Source organism: Centruroides sculpturatus, unplaced genomic scaffold (genome assembly GCF_000671375.1).
Source record: "Centruroides sculpturatus isolate CEXI.00-Female unplaced genomic scaffold, Cexi_2.0 scaffold1232, whole genome shotgun sequence".
Taxonomy (NCBI): Eukaryota; Metazoa; Arthropoda; class Arachnida; order Scorpiones; family Buthidae; genus Centruroides; species Centruroides sculpturatus.
In genome coordinates, this window is record NW_019385485.1 from 59096 (window position 1) to 72284 (window position 13189).

The window sequence follows — 13189 nt, forward strand, 5'->3', positions numbered from 1 at the left end:
GTATTTTAAGTTTTTATTTATTGTAAACAAAATAGAAATAAAATTTCATTTATGTAATCGATAGAATTCTAATTTATAAATGATTGCTTTTCAATTATCTTAGGCATACGAGTCGGGGGTGAATGGCTAACTGCCCTCCCAAATCCAGACAAAACAATGGGGGAAATACGGGAAAAGTAAGAATTAAAAAAAATTGGACAGAAAGCAAAAAAGTTAACAAATTACTGTATTAGTAATAGCAAATAAATAATTGGTTCTTGTCTTTTAATTTGTGTAAAATTTAGGCATCCCTTCTATCTTTTAAACCAAAATGTCCCCATATGTCCATGCCAATTATTCATCCATCACAGTTACAGGCCCTTTTATTTAAAGATTAAAATTTAAAGATTTCTGTGTAATTGTCTACAAAACTAAGAAAGTTTATTATAGGATTTGATTAAGTTAATACATATGAAGTTTAATTGTTTTGTTTCATAATGATAAAAAAAAATTGTATCGCAAAGACGACTATTTATTTTTAACAGTTTATTAAAATAAAATTGACCTTTAATATTTATTCATTCATTATTATATTTTTATCACTCATCCTCTTGTAAAATATCGAAAATAAATTTCTAAATATAGTTTTAAAAATTAAGTACCTAGTTAACAGTAGAAAAACAATTCTATTCTGATAATTCTGGCTTTTCAATTATATATATATCTCAAGATTATTGATTATAGAAATACTTTACTTCTCAAACTTAGTTTAATGAAAAGATTAAACAAGCGAAAGTAATGAATCTTTCTATAGTAGAAAACTGCAAACTATCCGATAACAATAAAACATTGTCTGAGGATTAAAAGACTATATTTTAGTTTTCCTAACGAGACAGCTTATGCATCTTCTCGGTTTCTATTGACCTTGATGCCTGAAATGGTCGAAACGATCAGTTTTGGAGCGTGAATGNAGCATAAAACTCTTATAAACTCTTGAAGATTTTTATGACTTAACTTTTATGATATTGTCAACTTCAATGTGAATCTTTGTTCTTTAAAATTTTAAAAATACGACATCATCTTCCTTCTACTGTATTTGTTCTTTTAATGATATCATTCTCAGAATGAAACCGACTTTTTCAAAGAAAATTTTTTGTTCTCTTTTAGCTTTTATTTAAGTAGACTTAGCATCATTTGTAAAGTATACTATTAACTACTCAAAAAACCATAAACATTTCTATTTACAGTTTTTTCTTATAACAAGATAGAACAAAGGTTACTGTGACAAAGGTTACGTTACACCCCGACAACGACGGATGAACTATTGATGCTAGCGTTTTAGTATTTCTAGGAATTTAGCCATTTATGTACCGCTATTGATCAGATGACGAAAATAAGCAGTGGCAATATATAGGATGAAACAGTAATTAATTGCAGGAGTCTACTTGGTTTAATCAATAAATCTTTTTAATTAAAAGACGTTTTTTAATCTTCGATATTTTTATGCTGTCGAGATTCTGAAGTGATATTTTTCCCCTTCTTTATTTTATTAATGCTATTTATCCATTTGATTTTTTAAATTTACTTTATGAAAATAAAAATATTTGATTGTTACATAATGGGAGAATAACCATTGCTCGAAATCATAAAGAGTTTCTCCTAATTAAGAAATTAATTCGAGGTTAAAAATGAAAGAAGAAAAAGTTTTATCTTAAATTAATAAAAACTATTTTGTTAATTAATAAAATTAAAAAAGAATTATATTTAGGCCTATAGCTACATTTATTAATATTAAGAAATCAATATTTTTAGTGGGTATAAATTATTATAATACATAAAAGATTTATTGTTTATAAATAAACAGAGAATCTTTAACCTTTTTATTTCTGTTGGATTATTAGCATCATTTACATTATTTATAAAATCTATTATTCGTAGAATTAAAAAATATATATATATATAATTTATTTTTTTTAGTTATTTTTGTAATCCATTTTCTTAATAGTACTCATAATTCATCGTATAACGTTGAGACTTAACATCTGTGTATGAAGAATTTTTCGTTAAAATTTATTTCCGAGGTAACGAATATAAATTTCCTTTCTTTTTTTATATTTCCTATTCTGTTATAACTATAATAAAAATAAATATAATCTAATAATGTAGTTCTATAAAAAGAATGTCTTATTATATTATTTCTGGATGTAACGTATAAATTAAGAATAACTTAAGTTAGACTTGGGTGTTTTATATAATGTTTATAATTGAGTTAAAACGTGTAAACAAATATTTTAAAGGCTTTTTAAAGTTGTTATCAAGGTTTATTTACTAGCTTATTTTTTTGTTGTTTGTTTATAGCTTATATAAATTAGATTATCGAAATATTCATAAATATTAAACACGTATTTTAAGTTTTTATTTATTGTAAACAAAATAGAAATAAAATTTCATTTATGTAATCGATAGAATTCTAATTTATAAATGATTGCTTTTCAATTATCTTAGGCATACGAGTCGGGGGTGAATGGCTAACTGCCCTCCCAAATCCAGACAAAACAATGGGGGAAATACGGGAAAAGTAAGAATTAAAAAAAATTGGACAGAAAGCAAAAAAGTTAACAAATTACTGTATTAGTAATAGCAAATAAATAATTGGTTCTTGTCTTTTAATTTGTGTAAAATTTAGGCATCCCTTCTATCTTTTAAACCAAAATGTCCCCATATGTCCATGCCAATTATTCATCCATCACAGTTACAGGCCCTTTTATTTAAAGATTAAAATTTAAAGATTTCTGTGTAATTGTCTACAAAACTAAGAAAGTTTATTATAGGATTTGATTAAGTTAATACATATGAAGTTTAATTGTTTTGTTTCATAATGATAAAAAAAAATTGTATCGCAAAGACGACTATTTATTTTTAACAGTTTATTAAAATAAAATTGACCTTTAATATTTATTCATTCATTATTATATTTTTATCACTCATCCTCTTGTAAAATATCGAAAATAAATTTCTAAATATAGTTTTAAAAATTAAGTACCTAGTTAACAGTAGAAAAACAATTCTATTCTGATAATTCTGGCTTTTCAATTATATATATATCTCAAGATTATTGATTATAGAAATACTTTACTTCTCAAACTTAGTTTAATGAAAAGATTAAACAAGCGAAAGTAATGAATCTTTCTATAGTAGAAAACTGCAAACTATCCGATAACAATAAAACATTGTCTGAGGATTAAAAGACTATATTTTAGTTTTCCTAACGAGACAGCTTATGCATCTTCTCGGTTTCTATTGACCTTGATGCCTGAAATGGTCGAAACGATCAGTTTTGGAGCGTGAATGATAGACACGCGATTTATATAAATTAAAAGTTTACTTTCGTCTAAAATAATTTTCTTTTATTTTTATATTTTAATTTAAAAACTTTAATATATAAATAAATTAATATTAGAAAGTTAATTTTAAAATTCTGTGGATAAAGTTATAAAATCCCGAATCAATGAATAATAAATTTATTTTCAAATCATGGTTACATTTTGTTTGAATTATTCGAAAAATATATTTTATATACAGAAATTTAACATTATTAATTAAGATTTATGCACCTATAAATCAAAATAATATTACATTATTCGAAAAAACTTCCTTCCTTTTATGTCAAAGCAAATAAATAATGGCAAATTTAAAGTCAAATCAGGTTGTTAAAGTTGATATAATTATGCTCAAAATGCAAATAGGGTAATGGATCTGGTGACATATTATCTCGAATAAAATTATTACTGCAACAACCCCTTTGTATCGTTCTAAGCTCCAATGAATGGATTCAAAGTTCAACAAAAGAAGAACTGAAACAATTGTCAACAGGTATTAGTCGCTAGTTGGGAAAATAACACCTATTGACGTATAGATGACAGAATGAGTGATGGACTTATTGCCAAGTCCTACTTTTCTTTAAGCATTGAAGGAATGAATTATTTATTTACAATAGAAAGTCAAATTCGAAACAACTAAGTTTTAAGAGAAACATACTTCGCATTAATCGATATTTGATGATAATGCGGGTGTCTTTATGGTTAGAAACGAATACTGCATACCTTTCGATTTTCTACATGTAAACACAGACGAAATTGTTTAACAATTGCTTGCTTTCTCTTTGCAAATAATGTAAATTCAAATATTACATAAAAAATCATTTAAATTCGCTGTTACCATATATTTTTATGTTTCCAAGTATATAAATTTTTTATATACATATTTTATCAAATTTAAACAGAATATAAATGCCTATAATTAATAATAATAGCTAAAGATTTTTCAACATATTTTAAATAAGATTAATAATGTTAAAATTGTCTTAAATATTTTCAAGATTTATAGAGTAAATTTAATTATATCATTAAAACGATAATAATTATTGTTATTAAATGCGACAAGTATTACAAAATAGATCAACAAACAAATACCAAGTAGCTTATTATTACATTGACATTGATTAATAGGCTATAAGAGGTCAATAGAAAACTTTTTTTTAAATCAGTATTTTATTTACATCGATAAATTAGTTTCCTAGAAACAGTGTATATAATTAAATTTTTAAAAACAATTCGATGTAAAAAATTTAATAAAAATTTTAAAAAATAAAATAATAAATAACTTGTAAAGGTAAATAAAATTTTTTTGACATTAGAAGCAAAAATTGACTCAGAGAATTTACTTCAACTCGTGAGTCATGTAGTGATTCATAAAACATTTCTTCTTAAAATCAATACGAATATTTTTAGCAATAAAATTGTCAAATAAAAGCACATGTTTAATTTATTAAAACAATACATACACATACATATCTACTATACATATATATTATTTTAAATAATTATGATCTAAAAATATTTATTAATTTATTAGTTTATTATTTACATTATTATAAAAATTATAATAATAATTATTATATAAATAATTATAAAAATTAACAGATGTTGAAATGAGTCACTAGGGCGGATTTGGGCGAAACTATCGAATTTAAGATTTTGGCTAGGATACAACTATAAACGCCTGGATAGTAATTTTTTTTATGGGATTTTAGAGCTATGTATTGACACAAAACATATTGAACGGTTTTAAAATATATAATCCAAATAATTTCTTATTGTCACAGTAACACACTTTCAATTTAGCGCAAAATGCTGGAATGACCCGAAGTTATATCTGATTTTCTGGTTGATTTGAGATTAAACTTTTGTTGATTTTGAAAATAAATGCTGATAAAATAAAGTAAATTTTTTATTATATAATTTACTTTTTATCATTGAAAGAAAGCTATACATTTTAAAAATTATTCTGAAGATTATTACGTGAAATTTATTATTTTAAATTATGTTAGTTCATTACAATGTGCATTTTGAAATAAATATATTAAGTAGAAAGAATAGATTATGTCAATAATTTAAAATAAGTGTAAACTATTACCTTAAAAAGCAAATTCAGCTTTTGAAAATTTGTTTATTAGGTAATATAGCAAAAATCACGTTTTGTAATTTTTCTATGTCTTTAAAAATAATAATGTATATCTGTATATTGGTTGACATTGAGATGAACTTTTATCTTCTTTCGATCAGTAGTTGACAGTAGCAAAGTAATTAGGTCAGTAGTTCTGGAACAACTAATCTTCCGGGATTACTTTGTTGTTCTCGTTCACCTTATTGAATGGACACACCCTGTTCGACTCAAATTTGACGTCATTGTGACGTAACATCATCAGAAATTTAGGTTAAAATATATATATTTCATTATTGCTTGTATTTAAATATATATTTATCGTCGAAAAAAAATAAATAAAAATGATTCAAAATTACTAAAATATCCGATATCAAAATATTCATAAATAAATATCTACGAATGTAGCATGGATTTAAGAATATTATCAAATATTACCGGTTAAATTTAATGAATTTATTAATCCGCAATTCTTTTCATATAAGATAATATTAGCTACTTGTTTCGGAAAATGTAAATATGTAAATATTTAAACTATTTCCTTACATAAATTTTCACGGCATTTCGTTAAAGTTAATGAAAGATATTCGCTTTGCAACAGAGCAAAATATAATTCGCTATCTTAATGTGAGTTTAATCCGACTAAGGATCAATGCAAAGAAGAAAAAAAAACGTATTTATAAATCTGTATATTCGAAGATTATTTCCTACTTTACTCCATTAGATACGTCTTTAATCGAAGAAATATTTAGATCAGATAGGCATATAGAACCTATATAGAAGGCACAGAACTGAAGTAGAAAAAAAAATCGTGAGAATATTCTATGAATTGACTGCAAAGAAGATTGTTTATACAAAAATTGACCGGTTAAACGATACCAAACGAGTGTGCGCATGTGTGATGGGAACCCATCAGTTCGTCGCTGAAGACGGGCAAAGACCCTGGACGCAGCATTGACGAACGACACTGAGACAACGAAATGTAAGTACTGTACTTCTTCTCTTATATTATAAATGATTATAAACTTCATAAATATTCTTTTAGTAGTAAACATTAACGTAACTAATAATTGTTACGAGTGATTGAAAATCGTGTTTATTTTAAATGTTGTGCTGTTGCTGTTGACAATTTATAATGGCTGGCGATGATTCTTCCTAAATAAATATATCTGTTACATTAAATTCTTTTTGTTTTACGTACGGATTGTGTATATTTGCATGAAATCAACAGTTAATCGATTTATATGCCGTTTGTTTACAAATTTATCGCATGAATAAGCGTTACGCGATAGCGCATACATGACAATTGGCAAAAATCATTGTGATTGTAACAGCGCTTGTATATTGTACTCGATATAAGTTTATAAATAAAATTATTTAAGTTAGATTTTTTTTAATTTGCTAAATTTTGAAGAGCAGTAGGTTAATTTCTTCTTTAAAAAAATGTAGTAAGAAAAAGAACTTTTATGTAATGAATTATTCACAGTCGAATTGAAACGCTGCCTGTTTTTTTTTTTTTTGTTTCAATTTTGCAAATATTTATTCTTAGAATATTATAAAATTTGTAAGAGCTTTTAAAATAATTACATTATATATTTCTGATATTGCTTAAATGAAATGTTTATATAACGGATGAAACCGTTATAACATTAAAAACACTACAGATGTTCCCTACATCGAAGATGACGTCATGGTGCCCCTGTCGGTATCTTTTGTTATTGTGTGAGCTGAAGTGCCGCCATCGGTTCCTAAGCCTAATTTGTCTCGGGAACGGGCGCTCTATCCAAATCCCCACGAGAGCCAATTAATTATAACGTGTGAGCATGCGCTCTTCATCTTACTCAGCTCGTGCGTGAGAGGGATCTCACAGTTCCGTATAAAGATTCTCTCGTATCGAACGTAGATTTAATTATACGTAATAAGTATTACGTAAATTTTTTTTCTCGTTTCGAATTATGTAAATTAAAATTGAAAATTTAAGAAAAATACACAGTTTCTATTGGTTGATTTTCTTTATTGTAAAGGTCGTTTCCAAGGACGCTGCTTCACGTGACATTAAAAACCGGTTGAGGGCGCTGTGATGTTTATCATGCGCTCGAGATAAGAACTGAAAAGACAGAGAGATCCTACCTTCGTGGAAAAAAATCCAGAGAAAAAAAAAAACTATATACTGTATGCTTAGAATATCGTGCGCATCATTAAAAATTATTTTTGGGAATATTTAAATTCGTACGATCTAAAACAAGATTTTTATTTGTTTTATTTATCACATGTAAATGGAGTCTGGGAAGAGGTTGATGGACAAGATGCATTCTGGGAACTGTTAGGGGTATCGATCAAACTCATCCTTCCTTCCTTTCCTGGAAGAACTAGTCAATAATCGGTCGAAGTTCGCAAAATATCGATGCACAGTAATTTGAATAGGTTATTTTTAGAATATATTTGCATGTTTGAATTTTTGTAAATTTTATGTACGAATCGCCGCACCTGTTTTCTTTATTCTATTCAGGAAAACAAATCTAGATAACACTTAATGATCCTTCACGCAAGAGAACGATGAATGTGCATACATCTAAGAATTTTATGGAAAATTCAGTTTATTTATTATATATAAAATTTAAATGCTTATTTTATCAACGTAGATTTTGAGATCAGATATAATGCAAAATTTTTATTATTTATTCTTTTATTTCACGAAATTATCTATTTGTTGTAAATATTCATCTTTGAGATGCTTTCTTGTTCTTTGAGTTATAATTTTAGTATGGTTAATATAACTAATTAATATAAATATCAATTATGTTAAAAGAATAATGCGAGCTCTTAAATAAAGAATCGCTATTTTATATTTTAATAATTTAATATTTGTTAAAATTAATAGTGAAATTTTATGAAAAATTTTGTTACTTTATAGTGAGATTACTATTAGACAAATGCAATGATTTTAATAAGGAAGAGATAAAGTATAAATATTAAGTATAATAATTGAATAAAGATAATTTTTTCCTTAACAGGTTTTACAAGTAAAGGTAACACAACCTGTAAAATCTAATTGGACGCTTGGAGGAACATTCTACAACTGTAGACGAGTTAGGCCTCATACTCATCAACAGGTTGTTTGTTCAATCTCATGTGACTAACAAGAATTAAACAAAATGGCCTTTCATACAGGAAGAAGAAACGAAGTTCACAAACAGTCTTATTACGTGTGGTTTTTGGGTGCTAAAGAAAGCAGAGGTCTAAGAGGGGATGAATATATTAAACCTGTTCTAAAATCATTATTGGAAAGAGAACGAGAATTAGAACCAGTAAAGGTTACTTTACAAGTGAGCAATAAGGGAATGAAAATAATTCAAAACGTTACAAGAAAAGGGAGTCGCACTAAAACTGAGCAGATTAAACATTTCATACCTCATCACGCTCTAACGTGTGTTAGTCAGGAATTGAAGCCTAACGATGATATTGTGTGCTGCATATTATTACTTTTCAATCCTCTAACAAGATGTCCCGTTCACGTTCACGCCTATCGATGCGATTCCGTTCAAACTGCAACTACTCTTCGTGGACAATTACAGCAATTAGTCGATAGACCCGAAAATCAAAAGAAGTTAAGAGAAATAGAATGTAGGTTAGATGCTAAAGGACTTCTTCCTCAAAATGTAACCAGACGATGTTCATCAGATGGACTGTCAGAAGATTCTTGTGGATCAGAATCGCCTCCGGTACGAAAGGATAGAGTTTCCAGTCTATACGATTCTTTGGCTGCCGAGTTAAGAGAGAGACTTAATAATCCAAATACTTGTCCTATTCTTTTACCACCACGCGATTATGATACAATTTCCAGAAATCAAGGTAGATTATCAGGAATCGAAGATAGAAAAAGCACTGCCACAAATATTATTGGAAAAAATTCAAGGTTTAATGTTGTAAGTACTGAACCGGGAGGTGAATCCAGTTGTAAATCGACCAGCAAATCAAGCGGTTTTGGTTCTGACGAAGCATTGAGTTCTGCCATCCACGAATCTCATCCCGATTCAGATTCTAGTAGCGACGATTGGACACCGCCAGACGAAATATACGATTGGAAGAGAACACCGAGACCTCGTATCCGTTCAGCATCACCGGAACTGTCTTATTATACCAACAGGCACGGAAGCGATCCTAGATATTATGTTAGAAGGACTCCTCCTGAACAGAGATACCTTCAGGAGGGCCAAATTCGACTCCATCGAAGAGATAGCTATGATCCTTACTGCGATAAAAAATGGAAAGATTTTCGGGAACCTAAAAAGGAATTAGTATATCGCAGATTGAGTAATCCAGTCGAAGGTGGAAGAGTGAGAGATCAAAGACCACTTTCTTACCCAAATGTCGATGATACTTTTCAGAGTAGCAATGAATATCCAAATCAAGAAAGTAGAGAACGTCCACGCGATCGTTTGTCGCCAAAAACTAGGACTAATCATAACCAGGATCGTTTAAAACGTTCGGAAGGGTTGGTCAGAAATCCGTATCACGATTTACAAGCAGAGGGAAGATCATATAGACACAGTTATGCAGAAGCCCCCGGAAGTCGTCTTGTCCTCAATTCTCACTTCTATTCTTAATTTTATCTGTTTTTCTTGTTCGTGAACGTGAGATCAGTGTTGTGATTTAGTTTGTCAAGTCAATTATTTATGAGAGTATAAAAAATTTGTATGTTGTCTTGTCCCGTTTTAGATATTATTTGCTCGTAAAAAGCTGCCAAAATATAGTGAAAGGACCAAACGATGTGTAGCCTTATAAAAAAAAATATAGTTTAAATGGAGCGTTATGACGTCATCTCCCGTAGCCAATGAGAGTCCGAATACAATTTACAAAGATTACACTCTCGTCCAATAACATAATTGTTCCTGATCACGCGCTGACATCTTTAAATATTACAATAGTTACGAAATACAGTTTAGACGGTTAGACAATCAGTTTAACATATTTGCTAAAAATAGTATTTAAAACTTGAATATAAATTTATGATGAAAATAAATTTAAAACAAAAATTCTCATCTGCCATTGGCTGATTCGTGCCTTGTGACATCGATTTCAAACATCGCGTGAACTCTTCCCGTGTACAGTGATGTAAATTTCTTTGTTTATTAAAATTGTGGTAAATAAACAATTTTTTCCTAATCCAAATTGTTTTCGAATTCTAAAACTTTCAAAATTTATAGACCTTTCGCTTTAAATTTAACTATATAAAACTTATAAAATAAATTTGAATTCAGTTTTTAAAATTACTTTCATAGAAAGTATTTCAATTGTATTAAAGAAATGCATATAAAAAATTAAAAAAAAATTAAACAATGAAGCCCGAGGACGTTAGATTTAAGCGGTTATTTATTCTTGTTTGAGATTTTTATATATAATCTATCAGTTAAATCGTATATTTGAGTGCTGAATTACAAAGATAAATTAAAAATTCTATCAAATATGTTTTCGTTATCATATAAAATATTTAAAATATTAAATGTTTGAGAATTTAATTTTAAAATTATAAATTTGCGTATACAATTTCTAAATAAAGTTTAAATTAAGTAGAGATTTTAATATATTTTAATAAAAATTTTGCTTCTCACGTTTAAGGGGGAAAGAAAGAAAGAACAAAAATTAATTTTGAAAATGATCTGTTTATGATTTTTTGCAGTATGAAAATGAAAACATAGTAATAACAATAATCTTAAGTAATATATAAACTTCTTATATTTAAAGTAGATATAATCTTAGAAATAAATTCAAAATATATGTTTTGTAATGACTTATGTAAAGTACTGTATAAACTAGATAAATTTATCTTCATTTCTAGGAAATTAATATTTTATTCATAAGTAAGAAAAAGAAAAATGTAACATTGGAAAGATTTTATTAAATAGAGATTTGTTTATATTTAATGAAAAACATATCTATAATTTTCATATTTAATATCTTCTGCATAAATATTTTGATGATTATTTTTTTTTCCTGCGGGAATAAATAAGTACTGTACAAGACCTTGACCACTAAAGGTGTGGTAAAATACTTGAACCGTTACATTTTCTTCGCGGTTTACAACAAATATTAGCGGAATACCGGTTATGTAAACTCAATGCGTAAATCAAGGTTAATTTATCTGTAAATATTCGTATTCCGTGACGTAGTTAACCAACCGTGGCATAATCTTCACACACCCAATAAGATCGAAGTACCGATATCTTACGTAAGATTGACGTCAAATCAATACAAAATTTGAATCTTTGCACGAACCATTTATAAATATCGTAACAAAATCATTTATATTGTTAGCGAATGCTTTAAAATATTTTATATTCGTCAATATGATGGATTTTTATCGTGTTCAATTCAAATATTAAAAAAAATATCGATAATAGATATATATATATAGATATAGATTCACGTGTAGATCGCGATCTTTCAATACGTTGGAAAAATATCTTCGATTTAAAAAAACAAAATAATAATCATAATAGAAATATTGAAAAAATTCAAATTTAAATATATAAAATAAACGATTAAAATAATTTATTTATTTATTTTTCCACTAATGCGAATATTAATAACTTAATATCTAACAGCAATGTCCATTAGTGGCTTAAGATATCCGAAGGCCCTAAATGCCAACTAATGATAATTTTTTTTTAAAAAAAAAAAGACTAGAAAAATGAAATATAAGGAAGGAAAAATTGAAGTTTTCTTCCCTATATATATATATAATTTTTTGAGTTTTAAACCCCCCTAACAAACATTTATTTCGTTTATAGGACATTTTGTCACTAGCCATGTTACAAATCAAATAGCTTTTAAGAGGGATTGTTATATTGTCCCGGTGGCTGAGTGGTTATGGAGGGTTACCTCATAACGCTTCTTGCTTGCTCTAGTCCAATGATTAATTAGTCTTGTTCATCAGATAATTGATGAAAATGATTGTCGACATGAGGACTAGGATTTAAGGTTGCTTTTTAATGTATGGAGTGAAAAATATTTAATGTTTTTTGCAAGAAAACAAATTTTCCGGGGCTGCCATCGTTGTGACATCAAGTCGCTGACATTTCCCTAAAAATATTTTTCAAGCCATAATACAAGTGTTTACATTTTACCTTTCGTTTTGTAATTAAAGACAGTTTCTGTTCTGTACTAAATTTTATATTTATAAATTTTCTATTTAATTTATATCGCCATCTTTCGGTTAAATATGTAACTAATCAAAATTTTAATTATTATTATTATTTTTTTTAATTTATCATAAATCCGAAAAAAATCAAAATTAACGTTTATTTTAAATTTTTATTTATAATGAAGTTTAAATAATAAATTATTATCAACAAAATTTACATTAAAGCAACTTTAATGTAACGTATTTAAAAATGTTTAGTATAAAAATTATTAAACTTATTGAACTTTTAAGTAATAATATGTTATATGATTACCTAAACTTTTTTTATTTTAAGTTAATAATATATTAATTTTAAAAAAACATTCAATATTATTAAATAAATAATTTAGTTAATTTTATTTATTGCCAATAGATGGCGGTAAAATTTAATTTACAAAACTTTCAACATTTACAGTATTTCACAGAAATACATTTAAACGCATCTCTTTCTATTGAATTTCTTCAGAAATTAACAATAATTTATTTTTTTTTTAACAGTTTTATTAACGAATATTTTAAAATTCG

General features: G+C 27.1%; 1 protein-coding gene across 1 annotated transcript; it reads left to right on the forward strand.

The window, feature by feature from the left end:
* The first annotated feature begins 6328 nt into the window (after window positions 1-6328).
* LOC111639428 lies at window positions 6329-10972 on the forward strand. The gene is made up of 2 exons (XM_023385318.1): window positions 6329-6463; window positions 8496-10972. The coding sequence occupies exon 2, from the start codon at window positions 8637-8639 to the stop codon at window positions 10086-10088; it is 1452 nt and encodes a 483-aa protein (XP_023241086.1). The 5' UTR covers window positions 6329-6463; window positions 8496-8636; the 3' UTR covers window positions 10089-10972.
* The last annotated feature ends 2217 nt before the right edge of the window (window positions 10973-13189 follow it).

Excerpts from the sequence above, each read along its gene's own strand:
- LOC111639428 (XM_023385318.1), top strand. The coding sequence starts at position 8,637 with ATGGCCTTTCATACAGGAAGAAGAAACGAAGTTCACAAACAGTCTTAT.